The sequence below is a fragment of the Oncorhynchus gorbuscha genome, linkage group LG06, assembly GCF_021184085.1.
Source record: "Oncorhynchus gorbuscha isolate QuinsamMale2020 ecotype Even-year linkage group LG06, OgorEven_v1.0, whole genome shotgun sequence".
In the NCBI taxonomy this organism is placed as follows: domain Eukaryota; kingdom Metazoa; phylum Chordata; class Actinopteri; order Salmoniformes; family Salmonidae; genus Oncorhynchus; species Oncorhynchus gorbuscha.
The window spans coordinates 69848202-69875326 of record NC_060178.1 but is presented as its reverse complement, the minus strand read 5'-3'; the positions used below and the strand labels follow the sequence as shown (position 1 = coordinate 69875326).

General features: G+C 42.4%; 2 protein-coding genes across 3 annotated transcripts; one reads left to right on the top strand and one right to left on the bottom strand.

Moving 5' to 3' along the window:
• The first annotated feature begins 146 nt into the window (after positions 1 to 146).
• LOC124038275 (CUB and zona pellucida-like domain-containing protein 1) lies at positions 147 to 8462 on the top strand. The gene is made up of 19 exons (XM_046353923.1): positions 147 to 253; positions 437 to 463; positions 741 to 767; positions 1005 to 1161; positions 1396 to 1592; positions 3244 to 3342; positions 3445 to 3498; positions 3975 to 4073; positions 4685 to 4753; positions 4997 to 5095; positions 5188 to 5229; positions 5390 to 5485; positions 5838 to 5870; positions 6103 to 6259; positions 6491 to 6708; positions 6825 to 7000; positions 7183 to 7574; positions 7740 to 7984; positions 8239 to 8462. The coding sequence occupies exons 1-19, from the start codon at positions 193 to 195 to the stop codon at positions 8301 to 8303; spliced, it is 2313 nt and encodes a 770-aa protein (XP_046209879.1). The 5' UTR covers positions 147 to 192; the 3' UTR covers positions 8304 to 8462.
• A 122-nt stretch (positions 8463 to 8584) lies between these two features.
• LOC124038276 (zinc finger protein Pegasus-like) lies at positions 8585 to 21739 on the bottom strand. 2 transcript variants are annotated; one of them, XM_046353924.1, is made up of 4 exons: positions 21330 to 21739; positions 14097 to 14265; positions 10962 to 11135; positions 8585 to 10764 (listed from the first exon to the last, which is right to left on the bottom strand). In XM_046353924.1, the coding sequence occupies exons 2-4, from the start codon at positions 14227 to 14229 to the stop codon at positions 9797 to 9799; spliced, it is 1275 nt and encodes a 424-aa protein (XP_046209880.1). In that variant the 5' UTR covers positions 14230 to 14265; positions 21330 to 21739; the 3' UTR covers positions 8585 to 9796. The 2 variants fall into 2 exon arrangements, with proteins under 2 accessions (XP_046209880.1, XP_046209881.1); XM_046353925.1 differs by lacking the exon at positions 21330 to 21739 and having other exon boundaries at positions 14097 to 16125.
• Positions 21740 to 27125: the final 5386 nt, after the last annotated feature.

Here is a 27125-nt window from a genome sequence, read left to right as displayed (position 1 = left end):
ATGTGTTCACCGTGTGAACTGGCTACTTTATGACCACAAGCCCAGGTGGGTCATTTCTCACACACATTGAGTAATAAGGGATTTCTCGCATTCAGGATTTTATGGGCGCTATAAGGATGTTTAAAGGCCTGTCTTTAGGTATATAAACTGTCCTGTTTTGGGACTGTGTCATCGTCAAGGGGAAGCTGAAACATGGAGATTGCTACCACTCTTCTTGTTCTTTGCTCTGTGATAGTCTCACATGGAACTCAAGGTAATGTATTCACTTATACTGCACTGTATATATGTTTTGTTGGTATCGATCTCTCATTGTAAGTGTTGTTTGTTCGTAACAATGGCTTCCATTTGAGTATGATTATAGGGTTGTTGTAACACCTCTGGTGTCTCTCTCTTATGCAAAGGTTCATATTCAATTACTCTTACTTTCTCATTGCAGGTCAGTGGGACACATGGACCACAGCAGGTAAGTTCTGTTGATGAGCTGATTTCTTACCCCAAATAACATATAGTCCTGTCTTTTTGCTTTGTAGCAATTTCTAGAAATGACTTAATGAGATGAAGAAAGACTGTACTCCTCAGGGTCAATACAAATGTCAGATGTATTGTGCAATGACCATACGTTTGCAAAGGTTTCATTATTTTCACTAATCTGACACCTTCCCGCACCTTAGCATGTATGTTAGGTGTGCAGTGCAGTAGTAACAGTACTACATGGAACCTAATGACATTTGTGTTTACAGAACCTTGGAGAACAGTTGACCCATCAGGTATTCCAAACTCTGAATTTTGCTACTATTTCTGAGCTGTGTTTATGTTGCTCTGTTTATCAATAATTTTGATGAACTAACCCATGTTTGTTTATTCCTCTTGTTCGTTAAAATACTTCACTGTATCAACATTCCAATGAATCAACATTGTTTTTTATTGTGTCAGTCGACACTGCCAGTCAGTCTCTGTTGAACTTCTCATTCTTAACGTTGTCACTTTTTGGTTGTTTTGCTCAGGCACCAGTGCCCCATGTGGTGGCTACCTGACTGCATCAAAGGGCCAATTCAACAGCCCCAACTACCCCAGAAACTACCCCAACAATGCCTACTGTACATGGAACATTCAGACCCCAGCGGGCAGCCAAATCGTTCAGCTGGAATTCCCATATGTCAAGTAAGTAGGTTTTGGTTCATGTTTATTCTTAAACTTGGATATGTTAGAAAACCCTCAAAATCCATAATTTGGTCTTTCAAATGATCACCTATCTAAAAAATGATTTGATAAGTGAAAGCAAGTCCAGGACACTAATCAGATCAGTCACCAGAGGTAATAAGTGCTACGTTAGCAGCGTATATTAGGCAGCCACCTCCATTGTACGCCATTCATCTTTCCTGTCTCCGACCACAGTCTTGAGGGTGACTTCAACTGTAGGTATGATTCCATCTCCGTGTACGATGGCTATTCCACCTACAACCGACTCCTGGGAAAGCTGTGTGGAGGACAAAGGTCAACCTTTTACTCCACCGGAAGTTCAATAACTGTGCGATTCACAAGTGACAGCTCCTCAACGTACAAGGGGTTTCAAGCAGAGTATCGTGTCGTAGGTAAGGAATTGAGATTAAGAAAATATATGTAAAGAGACATTAACTGCATACAGTGCATTCTGAAAGCATTCAGACTCCTTCCCTTTTTCCACATTTTGTTACGTTACAGACTTATTCTGAAATTGATTAACTAAAAAATGTTCAATACCCCATAATGACAAAGTGAAACTGTTTTTTAGAAATCCTTGCAAAGGTATTAAAAATAAAAAACAGAAATACATTATTTACTTAAGTATTCAGACCCTTTGCTATGAGACTCGAAATTGAGCTCAGGTGCCTCCTGTTTCCATTGATCTACTTTGAGATGCTTCTATAACTTGATCGGAGTCCATCTGTGGTCAATTCAATTGATTGGACATGATTTGGAAAGGCACACACCTGTCTATATAAGGTCCCACAGTTGACAGTGCATGTCAGAGCAAAAACCAAGCCATGAGGTCGAAGGAATTGTCTGTAGTGCTCCAAGACAGAATTGTGTCAAGGCACAGGTCTGGGGAAGAGTACCAAAAAATGTCTGCAGCAGAAGGACCCCAAGAACACAGTGGCCTCCATCATTCTTAAATGGAACAAGTTTGGAACCACCAAGACTCTTCCTAGAGCTGGCCGCACAGTCAAACTGAGCAATCGGGGGAGAAGAGCCTTGGTCAGGAAGGTGACCAAGAACTCCGATGGTCATTCTGACAGAGTTCCAGAGTTCCTCTGTGGAGATGGGAGAACCTTTCAGAAGGACAACCATCTCTGCCACACTCTACCAATCAGGCCTTTATGGTAGAGTGGCCTGAATGCCAAGCATCACTTCTGGAGGAAACCTGGCACCATCCCTACGGTATAACATAGTGGTGGCAGCATCATGCTGTTGGATGTTTTTCAGCGGTAGGGATTGGTAGGCTAGTCAGGATCAAGGGAAAGATGAATGCACAAAAGTACAGAGACATTCTTGATGACAACCTGCTCCAGAGTGCTCAGAACCTTAGACTAGGGGCTAAAGTTCACCTTCCAACAGGACAATGATCCTAAGCACACAGCCAAGCCTACTCAAGAGTGGCTTCGGAACAAGTCTCTGAATGTCCTTGAGTGGTCCAGCCAGAGCCCGGACTTGAACCCGAGCGAACATCTCTGGAGAGACCTGAAAATAGTTGTGCACTGACACTCCCCATCCAACCTGATAGAGCTAGAGAGGATCTGCAGAGAAGAATGGAAGAAACTCCCCAAATATAGGTGTGCCAAGCATGAAGCGTTATACCCAAGAAGACTCGGGACTGTAATCGCTGTGCTTCAACAAAGGACTGAGTAAAGGATCTGAATACTTGGGTAAATTATTTCTGTTTTATTTTGAATACATTTGCAAAAAAGTCTAAACCTGTTTTTGCTTTGTCATTATGGGGTATTGTATGTAGATTGATGGGGGAAAAATGAACAATTTAATACATTTTAGAATAAGGCTTAAAAAAGTTAAGGGGTCTGAATACTTTCCGATTGCACTGTAGGTATTATTTTCCTCCCTGTACTCAAACATTATGCAAACATTTTAACTAAACAAATAATGATACATGCATACAAATGTGCTGATCATTTTAGCAGCTTGTTGGCTTGGTATCATTGCTGAATTATGATCAGTGAACTATGATTCATCTGTTTGTTTTTCTTGTAGATGGAGGTTCTTGTAGACACAACTGTGGCTATCAGGTTGGCAACTGCTCCTGCTTATATCCCTGTGAATACAGGGGCAACTGTTGCCAGGACTATCAACGTAAGAGCAGGGAGTTAGGATCAAGTTTAGAATATTGTAACAGTGTGTGCTCCTCCCCTGTTAAAATGTTCCCTTCTGTGCCATTTTATCTACTTTGTATAGAGATCTGCTATGACACAACCGCAGAACCCAGCACCACAGATGCAGGACCAACAGGTATTTCTTCAGCTGTGTTAGAATTTTACTTTACAGCTAGTGTATTTCAAAAAAATTCACAAACAATTTGTACCATTTCAAAGCTTTTTGGAGAGCATGATGAAGATGTAACATAACATCAATTATTATTATTTCACCCTGCTGGTCATCTATGAACATTTGAACATCTTGGCCAAGTTCTATTATAATCTCCACCCAGCACAACCAGAAAAGGACTGGACACCCGCCATAGCCTGGTTCCTCTCTAGGTTTCTTCCTAGGTTATGTCCTTTCTAGGGAGTTTTTCCTAGCCACCATGCTTCTACACTTGCATTGCTTGCTGTTTTGGGTTTTAGGCCGGGTTTCTGTACAACCTTCAGTTTTGCCAGTATATAGATTGGTGACCTGAACATGTTGTACATGTTTTAAAGCTTTGGTCTCAGAATTAATGTTACAGCAACTGAGAGTTAGTTTGAAAATTGCCTTCTCTCCTACAGCTCAGCCTTCCTGTAGGTACAACTGTGGTTATACTCTTGGAAGCTGTTCCTGCTCCAGCTCCTGTCAATACTATGGCAACTGTTGCTATGACTACAATGGTACGTGTCCAATAGAACAGATATTGTATTGAGTGCATAGAACTCCTTTACATCTTATTTTGCGCAAGTGAACTGAAAACCTGGTTTCCAAAAAGACACACACACTACATGTTCATTTAAAAAAATGTATGTCAATTGTACTCTTTTGTCTGTAATGTATTTTTCGTAATGTATCGGTCACCAGTAAGGCTAGCTGTCGCCATTGGCGTCGGCTAATGGGGATCCTAATAAATCAAATAATATATGCACTTTAGCAAACATTTTTATCCAAAGCAACTTAGTCGTGCATCCATAAATTTTACGTATGTGTGGTCCTGGGGGAAGCAAACAAACAACCCTAGCAATGCAAGCACCATGCTATACCAACTGAGACATACAGGACCAGATAGATCAGATGGGTTCAGGTATTGTCTGAGAAAGAGCACACTACAAAATGTGGATGAAGTCAAGACAAGAACACAAATATCTACCATCAAGACTTGTGTGCTCTTCAATCCTAAAATAAGTATGCAAAGTCTCAGATAATCAGAAAATAATTGTAAAAATGATATTGTAACACTCGTCCTCCATTAAAATGTTCCCTTCTGTGCCATTTTATCTACCTTGTATAGAGATATGCTATGGCACAACCACAGACTCCCTCACCACAGCTGCAGATCCAGCTCCTGCAACAACCGAAGGTATTTCTTCAGCTGTGTTAGAATTTTACTTTACAACTAGTGTAGTTCAACAAAATTAACATATTTTGGCGAATTTTTTTTTTTTTGGGGGGGGGGTGTCTATGTCCACAGCCACAGGTATTTAACTTCATCTAGTTTGCTGATCTGTGTAAAAAAAAATCTGACAATATTAATAATAAGAAAACAATCATCAAATGCTGTTCATGAACTTTGGTCACAAATGAGGTCTGTCCAATACACTAGGTTGGGGTTCCTGTAGATTCAGCTGTGGTTCTTATGCTGGTGGTTGCTCCTGCACCTCATCCTGTCGATACGATGGCAATTGCTGTCATGACTACAATGGTATGATGTTAAAGAGTTGTTTGTGATTGTTAGTATTTGGGAAGGCTCACATTGTCTATGCTAATGTCCATCCCTATCTTTCCTTCTCACAGATTATTGCCAGAGAACAACATACGAACCTGGTACAACCCCAGGTATTTCTCTCCTAAAACGTACACCCAAATTTGAAAACCCTCAGCTTTGGCATCATCTAGTTTGGTGACCTGTGTAGAAAACGTTGTGCTGTTAATGTTCTCAAGATTCTGTCAAAGAAGTGGTGTTATTGTAAAGTGGTGTTATTATTGCCTCCTGCAGAGGCTTCCTGTAGGTACAACTGTGGTTTCGATCTTGGAAGGTGTTCCTGCTCCAGCTCCTGTCAATACTATGGCAACTGTTGCTATGACTACAACAGTACGTGTCCAATACAGTAGATCAGATGGGTCCAGGTATTATCTGTGAACGAGCACACTGTAAAGATGGCAAATATGTGGAGAAATTCTGGATAAAAATACAATTCCCTGTTGCCAAGACTTGGGTTGCCCTTCCACTCTAAGTAGACCTATGCAAAATATGTCCCAGCTAATCTGAAAATAATATTGAGTCATACATTCAGTTAAAATGCAGTTGAAGTTTAGCTTTAAAAAAAATCTTCAACAATGAATACCAGACACACTCCCTAAATGACTGTATGAGCTTTAAGCACAATTGCATTTACCCAGTTTGGTTTGGATATTGTTAATTCTTATTTTTTTCCTTCACATAGCGTACTGCCCCACCACCCCACCAGAATCAACAGGTATTAACATTTCCCACATCATCCATTTAAAAAGGGATTTGATCTAATAGGCTGTAGAATGACAGAACAATACAAGTAGACATCAATGTGTTGCACAAACGTAACTAACTGAACCTTTCTTGATGACAAATGTGATTTCCTGAAGATTATCTAGAGGAAATCACATTTGGTGTCACAAGATGTCTGACTCTTGAATTCCAAATGGATTTTGAGTTTAATTTCTCTTCCCCAGTCTCAGGGACTCACCCCACCTGTGGAGGAAACCTGCATGGCTCTGGGTCCATCTCAAGTCCATACTATCCAGAATATTACCATGACAACGCCTACTGTGTCTGGCATCTATCGGCCCCCTCTGGCCAAAGGATCATTATGTCATTTACTGACCTGGAGTGAGTTAAGATTCCTCTTCAGAAATGGTTCCCTTGATTACCCTGGTTTGTTGCATCTTAATGTAAAATATTTTAAAATGCTTCACCTTGACACTTCCCTTTGATCAACTATCTGATGGATTTCTATCATTCTGAATGTGCATGAAGACAGATCTTGAAATGGACCGTCCGTATTGACTACGAGTTCACATTTAGACATATTCTATAAGTGTATGCTCTTTGTTGGTTCAGGTTGGAGAACTGCTGCTCTTGTGATTACATCTCTGTGTACGATGGATCGTCTGTGACATCTCAAATGCTAGGCACAATCTGTGACTTCAACAACGACACCTCTTTGGCTGCCTACCACTCCACCTCTAACTACATGACAGTTCTCTTTCGCTCTGACCAATCAGTGGTCAGCAGGGGCTTCAGGGCCATGTTCAGCAGCTCCCTCGCATCAAACCAAGGTAGTCTGATTGATAATTTGGTGACGTTAATCAAACACTAAACATTTATTTATTCTGACATTGATATTATAGCTCCGGAGCCCCGGGTTGGTTTTATTTATGTTGTGGTGTTTCAGGTCGAGTGGACTGCTCCTCAGACAACATGAACATAGTGATCCAGAGATCCTACCTGCTCTCAATGGGCTACGATGGTGACAATCTGTACCTGAACGACCAGCATTGTAGACCTCAGGTCAACAGCTACCAGGTGGCGTTCAGCTTCCCAATCAATACCTGTGGTACCCAGCGAAAGGTAAATGAATTCACCAAACGCAAAGTGATTACCAGATTACGTAATGGTATATAAAAAGCTACATGGAGATCTAGCTAGAGTGCTGCAAACACTGGATATAGTCACATCAACTATCATTCACATTTTCCAATCATTTTCTGTTTCTTGCCCAATAACTTTTTTTTATCTCACGCTCTAAACAGTTTGAGAAAGGGAGAGTAGAGTACATCAACGCCGTCCGTGCCTACCGGTCCGACTCAGGCGAGATTACGCGGCAGTCTCATTTTCTGCTGCACGTGGAGTGTCGCATGGAGCAGGACACCATGGTCCAGGTTATGTACAAGACCAACGATGAGGGTAACGGTACCATAACAGGCACAGGCAGATTCAATAGCACCATGGCCTTCTTTACAAACAGCAACTTCTACAGTGAGATAACCCAGACTCCATACAAGATTACCCTCAACCAGAACATGTACGTCCAAGTCCGCCTGAGGAGGTCAGACAGCAGTCTACATCTGTTCCTGGACACCTGTGTGGCCTCTCCCTCACCTCATGACTTTCAAACCAGATCATATGACCTGGTGCGCAACGGGTAAGAAACAGGCACTGCTGATCTGACCTGCAGAAATTGTAGGGCCAAGAGATATTGCTGAGAAGGAAAATCTGTGTTTATACATTTTTTTAAGGGGTGCTTATTCTTCAAGGACACTCATAGGCTCTTGATTAAAAACAACATTTGTTCCTGATGCACCCACAGATGTAGGAGGGACCCCACCTACTACTCCTACACCTCTGGTACCAGTAGCTACGCCCGCTTCACCTTCCAGGCTTTCAAGTTCCTGCGAGCCGATGAGTCAGTGTACCTGCAGTGTAAAGTCACCATCTGCCAAGCTTCTGACTACAACTCCCGCTGCCGCCGAGGCTGCCGCACGCGCAAAGCCAGGGACCTGGGATCCTCCCAAGGGAGCCACACCCTGATCCTGGGCCCCATCCAGCTCAAAGGTCAACACTTAGTAGGGCTATGATGTTATGATTTCTCTAGACAGATGTGGGACACCCTAACCTGTTCGCAAATTTGTATGGCTAATTTGCTGCTAATGTTTGCGTTAGGCTGTTGAAAACACTCAAACAATTAGGAGCAGTGGAGCACTCTGTAATACTGTTCTGAAAATGTTCCGGTATGTATATTATCACTCTGGTTTAGACTGTGCAGACACAAATGTATGCAAAAACAGGTCTTTCTTTTCCCTCCCCAGATCTGGAGAAGCCAGATGAGAAAGTGGCTGAGAAGGAGGAGATCCAGGCTAAGGTGGAACCTTAAGACTAAGCTGACGAGCCTCAACTACTCTAAATCATTAATACTATAATTCTGATGAATTTCACCTGAGGCATTAAAGTAGCCAATATTCAGTGCTACTGTACACTATAATCTTGTATCTCTCCTACTTTGGCTAAATGATTAAAAGCATTCAACAGACAATTATTGGTGTCTGAACATCTCATTCCATGTGCTAGCGTTGAAATAGATCCAATGTGTGAACTTTTGAATTCTGACTGAATGTCAATTCATAGATACCAAGAAAAAGGACAAAGGACAGAAAATATCTGTTAGAAAACACTTTACTTAGAAATGTGTTAATATTCCTCTCACATAAAACAATGTCATCCAAGGGGACATGATGATCGCCAAAACACTTCTACATTCACCTGCTCTATCAAGATACAACACATTAAACAAACTCCCTTACAAGTTCTTCCCCTTTACGTAACCCCTCAATCATTGGACGCCTCTAAGCATGGTGACATTCAATTAGTCCTAGAAACAGTAACCATGTTCTCCACAAATGTTGCTATGCAGACACAACAGTATCCAATACAAAACAACCCTGCTAAGGCAGTAATCTTCACTTATCACAGTATCATTTCAACTTCATTGACACAACACCTAACCGACCGGGAAATGTAGATTACAATGCTCAATAAATATCTAAGAAAGCACAGATCCCTAATATGCAATGCCTTGATTATAGAAGGACAGGAGAAATCCACAAGGCATGGCATGTATGCTAAAACATGGCATCTCTGGTGCTACTTAGCAATTCTGGACTGAACGGGATTGACAAAAGAGAAAATATACGGTGATAATGCTTTGACAGTAGAGGTATTGGATCTCACAATGACATATTCCATTTAAATGTCACAATAGAACACGATGTATAAGGTTAGGCTTTATCTTCCACGACACCCAATTAGCAAAAAGCTGATGGTTAAGGAAGGAAGGGCACTGTTTACAAATCCATCAAACGACAACATAACACCCGCATCTAAAGAAAACAAACAGAACAAAAACAAAAGATGTCAAATGTACAAATGTAAAGTGATTGTGAATATGGTAGGCACTGTTGGGAGGCAGGAATGGTGCCGTCGTTGCACTCTGAAATGGTTTAGTGGGCTACGGTTAAAGCCGATAAACGAGCACTCATAAAAATGTTAGCATCTATAACTACAGTATGTTCGTAAGGCTAAAAATGGTGTTCATGTTAAAAAAAACACATAAGGAATGTTTAACGATCAAACCGGTCAAGTGAGTTGTACCTCTAAACCACTCCATCCCTACACATTACATACACATGGGCACTGTCAAATGTTGTTTTCTTTCCTGTAAAATCAAATTCACTATACAGAATTTGCAAAGGCTACATATCATGTCCAATTTCAGAAAGATCAAAAGCAATAAATACAAATCACCATTATGGAATTAAATAAAAACACCTTCAATCATGTCCAGTCCTTCGTCACTGACCCGGTGACAAGTCACTGCTTATGCTGCCCCCTGGCAAAATGACAGGCAAAGTCATATTTGCTCCTGCACTTGTGGCCACAGATGTTGCACTGGAAGGGGTTCTCGTAGCCGTGGCAGCCCATGTGGATGGTGTACAGGATGTTGTCAGGGAAGTAGATGTCACAGTGCTGGCAGTGGTGCAGCATCTGGGGGTCTTGATGCAACGAGGGCAGGCCCGGGACTGGTGTGCTGGGCTGGCTATTGGTGATGCTGGGGGTACTGGTGCGCCCGCTGTGCTCGCTGCAGGGACCTGCCCCGGGGCTGCAGTTGCTGTGTGGTGGGGGCCTGGGCTCTGGGGTGATGGGGGAGGAGGCAGCATGGGCAGTGCTGGCTGACGCAGCAGCAGACGCGGTGGCTGGGAGAGGCTGCTGGATGAGGAAGGGCTTCTCGTCCACACAGGACTCTGCACCTGGAGATATGGGAGGCTGTTGGGTCTCGCCCTCAGCTTCAGAGGGCAGGTTGGCCAGTTGACCAGCCAGGGTGGAGAGCTGGTTGAGGGGGTTTTCCATGACCAGGTTGTGGTGGTGATGGTGGTGATTGTCCCTGGAGCTTCCATCTCCACCAGCTCCCTGGTCGTCGTAGGTCTCCTGGCGCAGGTGGGGCAGTTCGTGGGAGTAGTCGTCCAGGTGCTCAGCCTTGTGCATCACCATGGAGGGGGGGCTGAAGTTGATGAGGAGCCGGCGACCATAGCCCAGGCTGGTCTTCTTCTGCAGGACGCTCAGCATCTTCTTGTGGGAGAGAGAAGAGCGAGCACCTTTCATGGGTAAGAGCTTGTGGCGGCGGCGCCGGTGGTGTGAAAGGTTGCTGCGGTCGCTGCATCGGAAGGAGCACAGCTCACACTTGTAAGGCTTTTCTCCTGTGTGGGAGCGCATGTGGGCCTCTAGGTGGCGCTCATAGGCAGAGGCAAAAGGACACAGGTGGCATCTGTGGGGTTTCTCTCCTGTTTGATCAGAGGGAAGAGGAAGAATAAAGTCTTAGGAAATGTTAAATGTCATGTTTTTTGCTTTTTGTCTGATAACTAACTAACTAGGCCTAATGAAAAGAAAAGGGTGAAAGCTTTCTATAAGAGAAAATGCTCAGCGAGTGATCTTCATCTGGTAGCATCTGCATGGTGTTATCAGTTCTATTCCAGCTCACCAGTGTGAATGCGGATATGTTCAATGAGTCGTGCTGTGCCTCTGGTAGCATAGTTACAGTAACGACACTTGAGTTTGCCGTCATATGTTCTCTCGAAGCCATCCACCAGCATCCCTGAGCCGTCATCAAGGGACATATCCACTGAGGGGTGGTCTAATCCATTCTGACTGCAATCTGCACAGGTACAGGAATAATCACAACACAGGTTCAAGAGAAATATCTATATTTGTATTTATTATGGATCCCCATTTGCTGCTGCCAAGGCAGCTCTTCCATGGATCCAGCAAAATTAAGGTAGGTATATATTTATTAAAACATTACAATACATTCACAACATATTAAGTGTGTGCCCTCAGGCCCCTACTCTACTAGCACATATCTACAACACAAAATCCATGTGTATGTGTGTATAGTGTGTATGTTATTGTGTGTTTGTATACATGTGTCTGTGCCTATGTTTGTGTTGCTTCACAGTCCTCGTTGTTCCAAAAGGTGTATTTCTATCTGTTTTTTACATCACATTTTACTGCTTCCATGAGTTACTTGATGTGGAATAGAGTTCCATGTAGTCATGGCTCTAAGTAGTACTCTGCACCTCATATTGTCTGTTTTAGACTTGGGGACTCTGAAGAGACCTCTGGTGGCATGTCTTATGGGGTATGCATGGGTACCCGAGCTGTGTGCCAGTAGTTCAAACAGACAGCTCGGTGCATTCAACATGTCACATCTCACAAGTACAATTAGTGACAAAGTCAATCTCTCCTCCACTTTGAACCAGGAGAGATTGACATGCATATTGTTAATGTTACCTCTCTGTATACATCAAGGGCCAGCCGTGCTGCCCTGTTCTGAAACATTTGCAATTTTCCTAAGTCTCTCTTTGTGGCACCTGACCACACGACAGAACAGTAGTCCAGGTGCGACAAAATTATGTCCTATAGGACCTGCCTTGTTGATAGTGCTGTTAAGAATGCAGAGCAGCACTGTATTGTGGACAGACTTCTCCCCATCCTAGCTACTGTTGTATCAATACATTTTGACCATGACAGTTTACATTCCAGGGTTACTTTAGTCACCTCAACTTGCTCAATTTCCACATTATTCACTACACGATTCAGTTGAGGTTTAGGGTTTAGTGAATGATTTGTCCCAAATACAATGCTTTTATTTAGGACTAAGTTATTCCTTGCCACCCATTCTGAAACTAACTGTAGCTCTATGTTAACTGTTGCAGTCATTCAGTTGCTGTAGTAGCTGACATGTATAGTGTTGAGTCATCCGCATACATAGACACACTGGCTTTACTCGTTAGTAAAGATAGAAAAAAGTAAGGGGTCTAGACAGCTACCCTGGGGAATTCCTGATTCTACCTGTTTTTTGGGGGGGGGGGTCCAATAAATGAACACCATCTGTGTTCTGTTAGACAGGTAACTCTTTATCCACAATATAGCAGGGTGTGTAAAGCCATAACACATAAGTTTTGCAAGCAGCAGACTTTGATCAATGCAGCTTTTGACATTATCGAAATCTAACAAAACAGTTCCCCCAATCTTTTCATCATCAATTTCTCTCAGCCAATCAGTCATTTGTGTAAGTGCTGTGCTTGTTGACTTTCCTTCCCTATAAGCGTGCTGAAAGTCTGTTGTCAATTTGTTTACTGTAAAATAGTATTGTATCTGGTCAAACACAATTTTTTCCAAAAGTTTACTGCGGGTTGGTAACGGGGTTATTGGTCGGCTATTTGAGCCAGTAAAGGGGGCTTTACTGTTCTTAGGTAGGGGAATAACTTTTGCTTCCCTCCAGGCCTGAGGGCACACACTTTCTAATCATTACACTCCACTTGCATTAATGGTTTTTAGAATGATAACAGAATCATGCATGAAACAGTCTGGATAAAACTATTTGAATCAGATATTTTACTCAGAGGACAAGGGCAAGAGTCAGTTGACAGTCAAAAATGGTGGTTTGTGTTGATGCCATAGTAAGGCCTACCTGTAGCCCAATATTAGACCTCTTATTAATTATTTAATTGAAATGAGGTCTAAGGGCATTCCATAGCGACTGCGTTCGAGAGAACTCATAGTCAAATGGCTGTACCTGCTTAACAGCATGTGTCCAACATCCGGAGCTACTGATTGGAGTGCACCGTTTGCGTCGCCAAGCAGTGAACAATAAACTATTAAATATGGAAATGTTATTTCGTTCTCACTTTGCACACACACATTTCCTCTGCTTCCGGTCTGGGGTTGCCAGACAATCAGACTGTGTTACCTCTGGTTCACAGTCTGAGATTAATGCCATACATTTCCTCTCACAAGCTCTACAAACCAGAATGTTGAAAAAAAAAAAGTATATTTGAACTTACTTTACCGGTTGTTTGTGCAGTTGGTCCTTTTGCAGGTTGTGAGACAACATATCAACAGGAAAATATAATTAAATACATTTTTCAAAGCGCTGGCAGTTCTTTCAGATTTATCACCTGAAGCATGCGCAGAACCATATAAAAGCGCGCACACCAAGTATGCATGCACTTCGTACATGTATTTTCCTCTTAAGCGCATGCTTCATGTGATAGAAATCTCAACGCACTACCAGCACTTTGAAAAGTTGAATTATACATGCCTGTGGATATATTGTTTCACATTCCTACCTATAAAAAGGACCAACCACATGGACAACTGGTAAAGTAAGTTGAAAAATTATTTCATTCAACATTCTGGCTTGTAGAAGTCGTGAAAGGAAACTTTCATGATGCAAATGCAAATTTCTGCCCAACGTACAATTCAACATGGGGTCTTCAAGCTACGTCTAGGGCAGCATGGTGCCCATATTGCAAGCCGGAATAGGTAAACAGAACAGGAGTGAAAGACAGGTGAGAACACAACATGGAATCCATGTTTGGTTTTGATTTGTCGGGGGTAGTAGCATCTAACAATTGGATTTAAATTATTTCCTGGACACCGCTCCGCAATGCAAACGACGACCTCCTAATCAGAACAGTCTACAAATGACGGATATAGTTTAGGAAGCGGGAAAGGTGTAGCAAACAGGAACGGTCGGCAAATAACTTGCAAGGTGGGTAAAAGTTCAAACCAGACCCGAGTTTCCCTCGGGTCTAAACTGGGCTAGGCTTACCTGCTGGTAGGTCGTCCATCTCTTTGACTCCACTGACGGAGCCCGAGATCATGTTCACATGTTGAGTCTGCTGGCTGAGATACTCTTGGAAGTCTTTGACAAAGTCCAACGTCTCTGGCTTTTCCTCGCCCATTGGAAGGTAGAGATGCTTTCAGGTGCAATAAATCAACTGTATCCATAACAGCACATGATGATGACAGTGTCAATTGGCAGACAGATAAGCGAAAAACAACATGACAATACATTGACATAACTTGTGATTTAGAACGCAGGGTTAATTTCAGTCTATGCTGCCCTTCAGGTCGTAAACTTTTTGACAAGACATGGATCACCCTAGAGAACACTGCTACTCCAGTTGCTCTCTCTTCATCTGACTATTTCTCTCTCATAGTCCAAGAGCATCTGGTAGTTGGAGTGGTGGCACAAGGCTACTCATTTCTCCTAACTAGAGATACTCTCTCCTTTCCCTCTCTCACCTGTCCATCTACTCATTTTAATTCAATGAGGTCACTGTCACTTGTCCACTCAAGCTTGTCATCTATCGCCCACTAGTTGCCCTTGGCGGGTTCCTCAATGAGCTTGACACCTTGATAAACTCATTTCCTGACGATGGCTCTTTGGCCCACCACCTCAAGCTCAACAAGATGGAGTTGCTCTTCCTCAGGGGAAGATATGCCTGCTCAAAGACCTCTCCATCACATTTGACAAGTCCACAGTGTCACCCTCCCAGAGTGCAAAGAACCTTGGCGTGACCCTGGACAACACTGTGTCATTCTCTGCAAACATCAAAGTAGCGACTCGCTCCTGCAAGTTCATGCTCTGCAACATCTGTAGAGTACGGCCCTACCTCACAGAGGAAGCTGTGCAGGTCCTAATCCAAGCAATTGTCATCTCCCGTCTGGACTATTGCAACTCGCTTTTGGCTGGGCTCCCCGCTTGTGCCATCAAACCCCTGCAACTTTTCCAGAATGTTGCAGCTTGCCTGGTTTTCAAGCTTCTCATGTTCTCACATCACCCCACTCCTCCGCACACTCCACTGGCTTCCAGTCAAAGCTCGCATCCACTACAAGGCCATGGTGGTTTCCTAAGGAGCAGCAAGAGGAACTGCCCCTCCCTACCTTCAGGCTATGCTCAAACCCTACACCCCAACCCGAGCACTCCGTTCTACCACTTCTAGTCTCTTGGCTCTCCCAGGAGGGTAGCTCCCACTCATCCCAGTTCAAGCTCTTCTCTGTCCTGGCTCCCCAATGGTGGAACCAGCTTCCCCCTCAAGTATGGTTGGGCGATATATAATGAATTAGAATGTATGTTTTTGCACAATATTCTAAATGCCTGTAAATCGGTCTCATCTCCTTTGCTCTTCTATGCTGTGTGAACCTGTATACAACGAGATTGTAACTTTAAAAGTTGTGGGGCTTGCTAAAGCTCTTTCGTATTTTTGTGGTAGTGAAATAAGTTTAAAAAGTTGAATTTCAATTATATTATTTTAATAGTGAAATCCTTTTAAATTCCCATTGATAGTCGGTAGTAGCGGTCAGTAGTTGTGGTCAAAAGTTGGTGAGACAACATGGTAGTTATATGGTCAGTTGTGTGGTTGTGGTCTGTAGATGTGTGGTTGTGGTCTGTAGATGTGTGGTTGTGTTCACTAGATGTGGTCAGAAGTTGTGTGGTTGTGGTCAGTAGTTGCTGTCAGTAGCTGTGGTAAGCAGCTTTGTGATTGTGATCAGAAGTTGTGTGGTTGTGGTCACTAGATGAGTGGTCAGTAGTTGTGGTCAGGAGTTGTGTGGTTGTGGTCAGAAGTTGTGTGGTTGTCGTCCATAGTTATGTGGTTGTGTTCACTATATGTGGTCAGAGGTTGTGTGGCCGTGGTCCATTGTTGTCAGTAGTTGTGGTAAGCAGCTTTGTGATTGTGGTCAGAAGTTGTGTGGTTGTGGTCACAAGATGTGGTCAGAAGTTGTGTGGTTGTAGTCAGCAGTGTTGTGGTCAGCAGTTGTGTGGTTGTAGTCAGCAGTTGTGGTCAGCAGTTGTGTGGTTGTGGTCAGCAGTTGTGGTCAGCAGTTGTGTGGTTGTAGTCAGCAGTTGTGGTCAGCAGTTGTGTGGTTGTGGTCAGCAGTTGTGGTCAGCAGTTGTGTGGTTGTGGTCAGCAGTTGTGGTCAGCAGTTGTGTGGTTGTGGTCAGCAGTTGTGGTCAGTAGTTGTGTGGTTGTGGTCAGTAGTTGCTGTCAGTAGCTGTGGTAAGCAGCTTTGTGATTGTGATCAGTAGTTGTGGTCAGCAGTTGTGTGGTTGTGGTCAGAAGTTGTGTGGTTGTCGTCCATAGTTATGTGGTTGTGTTCACTATATGTGGTCAGAAGTTGTGTGGCCGTGGTCTGTTGTTGTCAGTAGTTGTGGTAAGCAGCTTTGTGATTGTGGTCAGAAGTTGTGTGGTTGTGGTCACAAGATGTGGTCAGAAGTTGTGTGGTTGTAGTCAGCAGTTGTGGTCAGCAGTTGTGTGGATGTGGACAGCAGTTGTGTGGTTGTGGTCAGCAGTTGTGGTCAGCAGTTGTGTGGTTGTGGTCAGCAGTTGTGGTCAGCAGTTGTGTGGTTGTGGTCAATAGATGAGTGGTCAGTAGTTGTGGTTGTGGTCAGGAGTTGTGTAGTTGTGATTAGGAATTGTGTGGTTGTGATCAGGAGTTGTGTGGTCAGGAGTTGTGTGGTTGTGGTCAGTTGTTGTGGTCAGTTGTTGTGTGGTTTCTGTCAGTAGTTGTGGTAAGCAGCTTTGTGATTGTGGTCAGAAGTTGTGATTACTAGATGTAGTCAGAAGTTGTGTGGTTCCGTGTGTCAGTAGTTGTAGTCAGAGGTTGTGTGGTTGTGGTCAGTAGATGAGGTCAGAAGCTGTGTGGTTGTAGTAACTAGATGTCTGGTTGTGGTCACTAGATGTGGTCAGCAGTTGTGTGGTTGCGGTAAGTTGTGGTCACTAGATGAGTGGTCAGAAGATGTGTCGCTGTGGTCAGAAGTTGTGTGGTTGTGGTCAGCAGTTGATTGATCATCAGTTGTGTGGTTGCGGTAAGTTGTGGTCAGCAGTTGTGTGGTTGCGGTAAGTTGTGGTCACTAGATGAGTGGTCAGAAGATGTGTGGCTGTGGTCAGAAGATGTGTGGCTGTGGTCAGAAGATGTGGTCAGTAGTTGTGGTCAGCAGTTGATTGATCAGTAGTTGTGTGGTTGTGGTCACTAGATGTGGTCAGTAGTTGTGTGGTTGTGGTCACTAGATGTCGTCAGCAGTAGTGTGGTTGCGGTAAAAAGTTGTGCGGTTGTGGTCAGAAGTTGTGTGGATGTGGTCAGTAGTTGTGTTTTGTGATCATTAGATGTGGTAAGCGGTTATGTGGTTGTGGTCAATAGATGTGGTAAGCCATTGTGTGGTTGTGGTCAGCAGTTGTGCGGTTGTGGTCAGCAGTTGTGTGGTTGTGGTCAGCAGTTGTGTGGTTGTGGTCAGTAGATGAGAGGTCAGCAGTTGTGTGGTTGTGGTCACTTGATGAGTGGTTAGAAGTTGTGTGGCTGTGATTACTAGATGTCGTCAGCAGTTGTGCGGTTGTGGTCAGCAGTTGTGTGGTTGTGGTCAGCAGTTGTGTGGTTGTGGTCAGTAGATGAGAGGTCAGCAGTTGTGTGGTTGTGGTCACTTGATGAGTGGTCAGAAGTTGTGTGGCTGTGATTACTAGATGTCGTCAGCAGTAGTGTGGTTGCGGTAAAAGGTTGTGTGGTTGTGTTCACTACATGTGGTCAGAGTTGTGTGGTTGTGGTCAGAAGTTGTGTGGTTGTGGTCAGAACAGATGTTGTTTTGCTATGTTTTTAGGGAAGAACACTATTTGCATCCATGAGCTAGCTAGCTTTTTTTTATGACCAGCACTCTGGCAAACAGCAGTAACTTTCTATTGGTAGAAACTATTCCAAATCTGCTCTTTCCAATCAGAGGGGTACAGCCCAACCTTATTTTAAGAGACAGGAAAACTAGCATTGAATGGCAACACTGCTGCCTTTTGGCTAAAGAAAGTGTGAGAAACATGCTAACGCACAGTAAGTTTGTGCTTTAATATTAACCAAATACTGCAAATAATTAATCTGCTAGCTTCTGACATGATTTACCGCAGCTATTAAGAGTGCAGATGATGGGTTACTAAAACAGCTCTATCTACAGATTGGTAGATGCTATTCCTAATCTGTTTTCGGATTTGACAAACAGAGAAGTAGGGAAAGTTGGAGGAAAATGGTAATGCAGCTGAACAGTAAGATCCGTAGTGAATATTTTGGTTCCGCAAACAGATATGAATAGTAGAGAAGTAGATGAAGACTCCATACGCTCTAACGTTTTGGGGTAGTAGTCAAAACGGCAGTTGTTTGCAAAAGGATTTTAGCAAGAGTGAAACCTCTTGCTTCCCCTCTTTCTCTATGGTTTACACCAAGCCCTCCCCTGTCTCTTACCTCTACCTACATGTACAGTCGTGGCCAAAAGTTGAGAATGACAAATATTAATTTTCACAAAGTGAAAGTTTGTATGATGGCAATTTTGCATATACTCCAGAATGTTATAAAGAGTGTTCACATGAATTGCAATTAATTGCAAAGTCCCTCTTTGCCATGCAAATGAACTGAATCCCCCAAAAAACATTTCCAATGCATTTCAGCCCTGTCACAAAAGGACCAGCTGACAACATGTCAGTGATTCTCTCGTTAACACAGGTGTGAGTGTTGACGAGGACAAGGATGGAGATCACTCTGTCATGCTGACTGAGTTCGAATAACAGACTGGAAGCTTCAAAAGGAAGGTGATGCTTGGAATCATTGTTCTTCCCCTGTCAATCATGGTTACCTGCAAGGAAACACTTGCGGTCATCATTGCTTTGCACAAAAAGGGCTTCACAGGCAAGGATATTGCTGCCAGTAAGATTGCACCTAAATCAACCATTTATCAGATCATAAAGAACTTCAAGGAGAGCGGTTCAATTATTGTGAGGAAGGCTTCAGGGTGCCCAAAAAAAGTCCAGCAAGCGCCAGGACCATCTCCTAAAGTTGATTTAGCTGTGGGATCGGGGCACCAACAGTACAGAGCTTGCTCAGGAATGGCAGCAGGCAGGTGTGAGTGCATCTGCACGCACAGTGAGGCGAAGACTTTAGGAGGATGGCCTGGTGTAAAGAAGGGCAGCAAAGAAGCCACTTCTCTCCAGGAAAACATTAGGGACAGACTGATATTCTGCAAAGGGTACAGGGATTGGACTGCTGAGGACTGGGGTAAAGTCATTTTCTCTGAATCCCCTTTCCAATTGTTTGGGGCATCCGGAAAAAAAGCTTGTCCGGAGAAGACAAGGTGAGCGCTACCATCAGTCCTGTGTCATGCCAACAGTAAAGCATCCGGAGACCATTCATGTGTGGGGTTGCTTCTCAGCCAAGGGAGTGGCTCACTCACAATTTTGCCTATGAACACAGACATGAATAAAGAGTGGTACCATTACATCCTCCGAGAGCAACTTCTCCCAAAAATCCAGGAACAGTTTGGTGATGAACAATGCCTTTTCCAGCATGATGGAGCACCTTGCCATAAGACAAAAGTGATAACTAAGTGGCTCAAGGAACAAAAGATAGATATTTTGGGTCCATGGCCACGAAACTCCCCAGATCTTAATCCCATTGAGAACTTGTGGTCAATCCTCAAGAGGCGGGTGCACATACAAAAACTGACAAATTCTGACAAATTCCAAGCATTGATTATGCAATTTTTTTTATTTTACCATTATTTTACTAGGAAAGTCAGTTAAGAACAAATTCTTATTTTCAATGACGGCCTAGGAACAGTGGGTTAACTGCCTGCTCAGGGGCAGAACGACAGATTTTGTACCTTGTCAGCTCAGGGATTTGAACTTGCAACCTTTCGGTTACTAGTCCAATGCTCTAACCACTAGGCTACCCTGCCACCCCAATAATGGGCTGCCATCAGTCAGGATGTGACCCAGAAGCTAATTGACAGCACGCAGGGGGATTGCAGAGGTCTTGAAAAAGAACGGTCAACACTGCAAATATTGACTATTTGCATCGACTTCACGTAATTGTCAATGAAACTTATGAAATGCTTGTAATTATACTTCAGTAATCCATAGTAACATCTGACAAAAATATCTAAAGACACTGAAGTAGCAAACTTTGTGGAAATTAATGTGTGTGTCATTCTCAAAACTTTTGGCCATGACTGTACATATTACCTCAACGAACCTGTGCCCCTGCACATTGACTCAGAACCGGTACACCTTGTATATAGCCTTGCTTGTTATTTTACAGTTGCTGTTTAATTATTTGTTACTTTTATATTTTCTACTGATCTCTTATTTAACACTTTTTCTTAAAGCATTGTTGGTTAAGGGCTTGTAAGTAAGCATTTCACTGTCATGTCTACATCTGTTGTATTCGGCGCATGTGACAAATAACATGTGATTTGCTCTAACCACTGCTGTCCCTAATGTCTGTTACAAGAAGTTGAATGTGCATTATGCATGGTTATAGTTGAATTTGTAATAAAAAATGTCATTTTCATAGACAGACTCCAATGCCAGTTCAGTGATTATTGCAACAACAAGAAAATAGCAGGTTAAACTATTTTGATAAAATAATTAAATGATTAATGGTTATGGATTATATTTGGCCTGGGTATAACTTCACAAATCCTGAATTCATTAGATTATTGCTGACTGTTTGAAATGCAGTATATGTGACCTTTAATTGTACAATACTTATTTTGAGAAGTCAAAAACGGAAAATCTAGATACATCGTTAAGTTTAAAAAGAAAATGTTTAGGCCATATCGCCCAGCCCTACCCTGAAACTAGGACAGCAGTGTCCTGTCCATCTCCCGAAAGCACCAGAAAACCTCTTCAAATAGTATCTTATTAAATAATCCACCTCCTCACTTCAAACCTCCCGTCCAAAAAAACATTTCCTGAACCAACACTTGCACTTAACTTCCTCTCCCATCTTGCTCTGTACTTTCTATGCCTGTGATTGTCCCACCTACCAGTAGCTAAGTATCTTAAGATGAATGCAATAACTGTAAGTAAGTCTGCTAAATGACCAAAAAATGTTGCTAAATGTAAACTTTAGCAGGTCCTTTTAGCTAGCCAATGTCATCGACAGAACATCGATTCCACCATTGATTGCTGGAACACTCAGCTGGCCAGGTAACCAAGGAGCTAGCTTACTAGCTAGCGAATCAACTTACCTTTTCAAAATGTCAACAAATTGTTAGCAAGTATTAATATGTCTCTAGCCAGCTAGTGAAAGACAGACGATTATTCGTGGCAAACTCAGTAATTGACCGGTGACGACAAGTGTCCAAGTGACTGATCAGTTCCGTTGAAATAGCGTTCATGTTGTTGTTGCTAACTTCAGGTTAGCCAGCTGGCTACTGTCTTTCGACCTAAACAACTGTTCCGTTTACATAGGCATCACTCAACTACGGCTGCATCGAGTTCCTATGGCGAATAGCTAAGCGTGCTACAGAATCAGTCGGTTGGTCTCTAATCACATAAATGTGCAATATAGAGCTAGCGACGTTATCTGAATCAAAACAATGAAGCAATTTGTGGAGGTGAGAGTTCACCCAGTGCACCCGCGAAATTCATCCCGCCTCAAGGTGCAATAATTGCGCGAAGAACAGTTCCTAGGAAAAAACTGCTGTAGTAGCTCACATACTGTGTACCTCAGTGGTTGTAGCCCACCAAAGATACTTTTAAAACTCTGTGGTAGTACAGCAGGGTGAGTTTAATTATTTCTCAAGATCTTATTAAATACAAGCAGACTGCACTAATCAACTAGATGGTACATACATCTTTCCAAACTTTGTTTTGCTGTCAGTGCCAAATAATAGTCACCTGTAATTAACCCAATTTTGACAGGCTTAACATTGCATTCTGCTGCATTCATTGCATTATTATTTAATTGAATTGTGGAAACTGTTGCTTTAATTTGTCAGTGTCCACTAAATATAAAATGTTGACTATTTTGTACCCATAACATTAGGCGATTAAACCGCTCACACTTCCAAACATAGACCTTTAATTACAAAGTGCTACATTTGAGCAACAGCAATTTCATTACTTTAAATAGCTAGATTGACTCATTTATGTTTCATCACTATCAATAATTGAACAGTTAAGACATTTGGAGAAGATCATATTTCCCCATTTGTGTCAAGTTGTAGGAAAACCATTGAGAAGCATTGAGAAGAGGGTGATAAACTAGCAGTTTGAGTGAGGCCATTGTATCCTTTTCAGTGCCACATTGCCTTGTGATGTTACAAGAGCAGTACAGCAAGTAATGTACACGGTCTAACAGCGAGGCATGGCGGCGTGAACTGTTCAAGTTGAACCAAGGACCACTCAGAATAAAATCTTTACAATGAAATCTGAAGTCTGTCTCTAGCAGCACTATCATGAGCAGATTTAGAAATACAGTGGATGAGAACATCCAGTCAGTGCAATTATTGTTTTTATTCCAGTTCAGTTTCTGTACACTAGATGGTGTATTTTGTCCATAAATTAGCAGTGTCCAGCATGCACCCATCCACTCATAATATAAACATGAACACAAGGTCATAATTTGAAATAAACTTCCACTCTAAATATTGGTGAAGGCAATTGTTGACATCAGGTTTATTAAGATTCAAAATGTCTACATGATAAGTCTGCTAATAGACCTGCACAGAGTTTCACTGCCAAGATAACAAGGCTTCTTCATGTCAGCTGACAATTGCAGTCCCAGGGGACTAGGGGCTGGGGCCTAAGGCAGACATGACAGTCCAGCTCACTGAATTAAACCCAGAGAGCAGTCAATAACATCACCTAATAGCTTGTCAACACTAATGTTATTTTATTGCAATTTAATTATGCTCAGGTTTCCAATGGGGCAGATGCCTTTAAATCATTTACACACACTGACAATAATTTGTCAGTTGGAAAAGACAAAGCACATTTTTGTGTGTTTAGGGGGGTTTCATTTTTTCAGGCCGAAATATTTTAGTTTTTGTAAGCCTTCCACATGGATTGTTTTTGCAGATAGGCCTTATTAGAAAGAAGACCTGACAGTATAGTTAGTTGGGCTGGCAGCACTTAAATTGGACAACAGACTGAGTAGTGTGATCAAAAATTGTTTTTATTTTAGTCCGTGTTGTAGTCCCACAGTGTAAAAGTGATGACGATATTTATAAATACACAGTCCAGTAATTCAAAGTCAAAAGAAATGGTCATTTCAAAAAGGTTTTCCAGTTGACAAGAAGACAGTACTAAAAAGATCCAAAATTGTATTTGTCGCGTGCCGAATACAACAGGTGTAGACTTTACTGTGAAATGCTTACTTACGGGCCCTTTCCCAACAATGCACCGTTAATAAGTAAGAAAAATGTACCAAATAAAACAAGGAAATAGTAACACAATAAACTAACAATAACGAAGCTAGAAACATGGAGTAACAGTACCGAATCAATGTGCAGGGGTTGAGGTAATATACGGTTGAAGTCGGAAGTTTACATACACTTAGGTTGGAGTCATTAAAACATGTTTTTCAACCACTCCACAAATTTCTTAATAACGAACTATAGTTTTGGCAAGTCGGTTAGAACATCTACTTTGTGCATGACAGAAGTAATGTTTTCAACAACTGTTTACAGACAGATAATTTCACTTATAATTCACTGTATCACAATTCCAGTGGGTCAGAAGTTTACCTACACTAAGTTGACTGTGCCTTTAAACAACTTGGAAAATTCCAGAAATTGATGCCATGGCTTTAGAAGCTTCGGATAGGCTAATTGACTTCATTTGAGTCAATTGGAGGTGTACTTGTGGATGTTTTTCAAGGCCTACCTTCAAACTCAGTACCTGTTTGCTTGACATCATGGGGAAATCCCAAAAAATCAGCCAAGACCTCAGAAAAAAATGTAGACCTCCACATGTCTGGTTCATCCTTGGGAGCAATTTCCAAACATCTGAAGGTACCACGTTCATCTGTACAAACAATAGTACGCAAGTATAAACACCATGGGACCACACAGCTGTCATACCGCTCAGGAAGGAGACGCATTCTGTCTCCTAGAGATGAATGTACTTGTGTGAAAAGTGCAAATCAATCCCAGAACAACAGCAAAGGACCTTGTGAAGATGCTGGAGGAAACAGGTACAAAAGTATCTATATCCACAGTAAAACGAGTCCTATATCAACATAACCTGAAAGGCCGCTCAGTAAGGAAGAAGCCACTGCTCCAAAACCACCATAAAAATGCCAGAATACAGTTTGCAACTGCACATGTGGACAAATATCATACTTTTGGGGAGAAATGGCCTCTGGTCTGATGAAAGAAAAATGGAACTGTTTGGCCATAATGACCATCGTTATGTTTGAATGAAAAAGGGGGAGGCTTGCAACCCGAAGAACACCATCCCAACCATGAAGCACGGGGTGGCAGCATCATGTTGTGAGTGTGCTTTTCTGCAGGAGGTACTGGTGCACTTCACAAAATAGATGGCATCATAAGGTGGAAAATTATGTGGATATATTGAAGCTCCATCTCAAGACATCAGTCAGGAAGTTAAAACTTGGTCGCAAATGGGTCTTCCAAATGGACAATGACCTCAAGCATACTTCCAAAGTTGTGGCAAAATGGCTTAAGGACAACAACGTCAAGGTATTGGAGTGGCCATCACAAAGCCCTGACCTCAATCCTATAGAGAATTTGTGGGCAGAACTGTAAAAGCGTGTGCGAGCAAGGAGGCCTACAAACCTGACTCAAATACACCAGCTCTGTCAGGAGGAATGGGCCGAAATTCCCGCAACTTATTGTGGGAACCTTGTGGAAGGCTACCTGAAACGTTTGATCCAAGTTAAACAATTTAAGGGCAATGCTACCAAATATTAATTGAATGTATGTAACTTCTGACCCACTGGAAATGCGATGAAAGAAATTAAAGCTGAAATAAATTCTCATTCTCTCTACTATTATCATGACATTTCACATTCTTAAAATAGAGTGGTGATCCTAACTGACCTAAAACAATGCATTTTTACTGGGATTAAATGTCAGGAATTGTGAAAAACTGAGTTTAAATGTATTTGGCTAAGGTGTATGTAAACTTCCGACTTCAACTGTATGTAGGTAAGGGTAAAAGTGACTAGACAATCAGGATAGATAATAAACAGAGTAGCATTAGTGTATGTGAAGAGTGTGAAAGAGTATGAAATTGTGTACTGTATATGTGTGAGTGTGTGTACAGTATGTGTGTGGCATCAATATGCATTTGTGTGTACGTGAGTGACTGGGCAGAGTCTAGTGAGTTTGCATAGAGCCAGTGCAGGAGAGTCATTGCAAAAGAAGGGTGTCAATGCAAATAGTCAGGGTAGCCATTTGATTAACTGTTCAGCAGTCTCATGGCTTGGTGGTAGAAGCTGTTTAGGAGCCTTTTAGTTCCCAGACTTGGCACTCTGGTACCTGTTGCCGTGCGGTATCAGAGAGAACAGTCTATTGCTTGGGTAGCTGGAGTCTTTGACAACTTTTAGGGCCTTCCTCTGACAACACCTGGAATAGAGGTCCTGGATGGCAGGGAGCTCGACCCCAGTGATGTACTGGGCCGTACACAGTACCACCTGTAGTGCCTTATGGTCGGATGCCAAACAGTTGCCATACCAACCGGTGATGCATCCAGTCAAGATGCTCTCAATGGTCCAGCTGTATAACTTTGTGAGGATTTGAGGGCCCATTCCAAATCTTTTCAGCCTCCTGAGGGGGAAGAGGCGTAGTCCTGCCCTCTTCACGACTGTGTTGTTGTGTTTGGACCATGACTGGTCCTTAGTGATGTGGACACTGAGGAACTTTGAGCTCTCGACCCGCTCCACGACCCGCTCCATTCACATCAACGGGGCTGTAGTGGAGCGGGTCGAGAGCTCAATGTTCCTCAGTGTCCACATCACTAAGGACCAGTGTTTCCAATGACGTCATCGATATGCATTGTGTGATTTTGACCAATTGTGAGTAGGCATTGCCTACAATTTGTCTACTAAATTGGTTGGTAATATCATTGGAAACACATATTTCTATCTTTGATATGTGATATCTTCACATATCTTTTTTTTTTACTACAAAACATAGAAATGTGCCATTTTCACATACTGAATGTTGATGTTGGAGTGGTGCTGGAGATTATGAATATTAAGTTGAAAAATGTTAACCTAAAAAATGTGAGTGCATTACACAGGTAAAGTAGTGCATGAGACAGGCACATGCTCTCGAGACAAACACACAGACTCTAAAATTGGTAAATTGAGGAAGAAATGTTATAAACTGAACCGTGTTTTTTTTGTGAAATTAAACTTTTTAATAACTTGTTCCAAGCATGAATTTAAAGAAGCACTAGGCACATTGACACAAGCTACAAATGTGAATGTCACGTCCTGACCTTAGTTCCTTTTTTATCTCTCTATTTTGGTTTGGTCAGGGTGTGAGTTGGGGTGGGCATTCTATGTTTTTCACTCTGTTTTGTTCTGTGTGTTGTATTTCTATGTGTTTGGCCTGGTATGATTCCCAATCAGAGGCAGCTGTCAATCGTTGTCTCTGATTGGGAACCATACTTAGGTAGCCTGTTCCCACCTGTGTTTGTGGGTAGTTGTTTCCTGTTTTTTTCACCTTACAGGACTGTTTCGTGTCGTTCACGCTCTTTGTTGTTTTTTGTCATTCAGTGTATTTAATAAATAACATGAACACGTGCTGCGCTTTGGTCCTCACCTTCTTCCACCAACAATCTAACTTAAATTATACGTGACAGCGCAAGATAATAATCAATAAACTACCAGGAATGCATTACAGCAGTATTTCTACAATGAGTGCAAGCCCGTATTGTCGCACTTTCATAAACTTATTCCTGAAAATTAAAGTAAGAAGTGTATTTTGGACTAGTTTAGAGAAATAGTCACCTTCATGCCCAGTTTGCAGAGTGGTAGGCAGGCTATATATACAGAGGCCCACTAGGCC

Bases quoted from the DNA above. Each gene is read 5' to 3' on its own strand.
- LOC124038276 (XM_046353924.1), bottom strand. From the start codon at position 14,229: ATGGGCGAGGAAAAGCCAGAGACGTTGGACTTTGTCAAAGACTTCCAA. The intron at 11,136-14,096 runs GTAAGCCTAGCC...GTACCTGTGCAG, and splicing joins GATGGACGACCTACCAGCAG to ATTGCAGTCAGAATGGATTA. The intron at 10,765-10,961 runs GTGAGCTGGAAT...CTGATCAAACAG, and splicing joins ACATATCCGCATTCACACTG to GAGAGAAACCCCACAGATGC.
- LOC124038275 (XM_046353923.1), top strand. From the start codon at position 193: ATGGAGATTGCTACCACTCTTCTTGTTCTTTGCTCTGTGATAGTCTCA. The intron at 4,074-4,684 runs GTACGTGTCCAA...TACCTTGTATAG, and splicing joins CTGTTGCTATGACTACAATG to AGATATGCTATGGCACAACC. The intron at 7,001-7,182 runs GTAAATGAATTC...CGCTCTAAACAG, and splicing joins CCTGTGGTACCCAGCGAAAG to TTTGAGAAAGGGAGAGTAGA.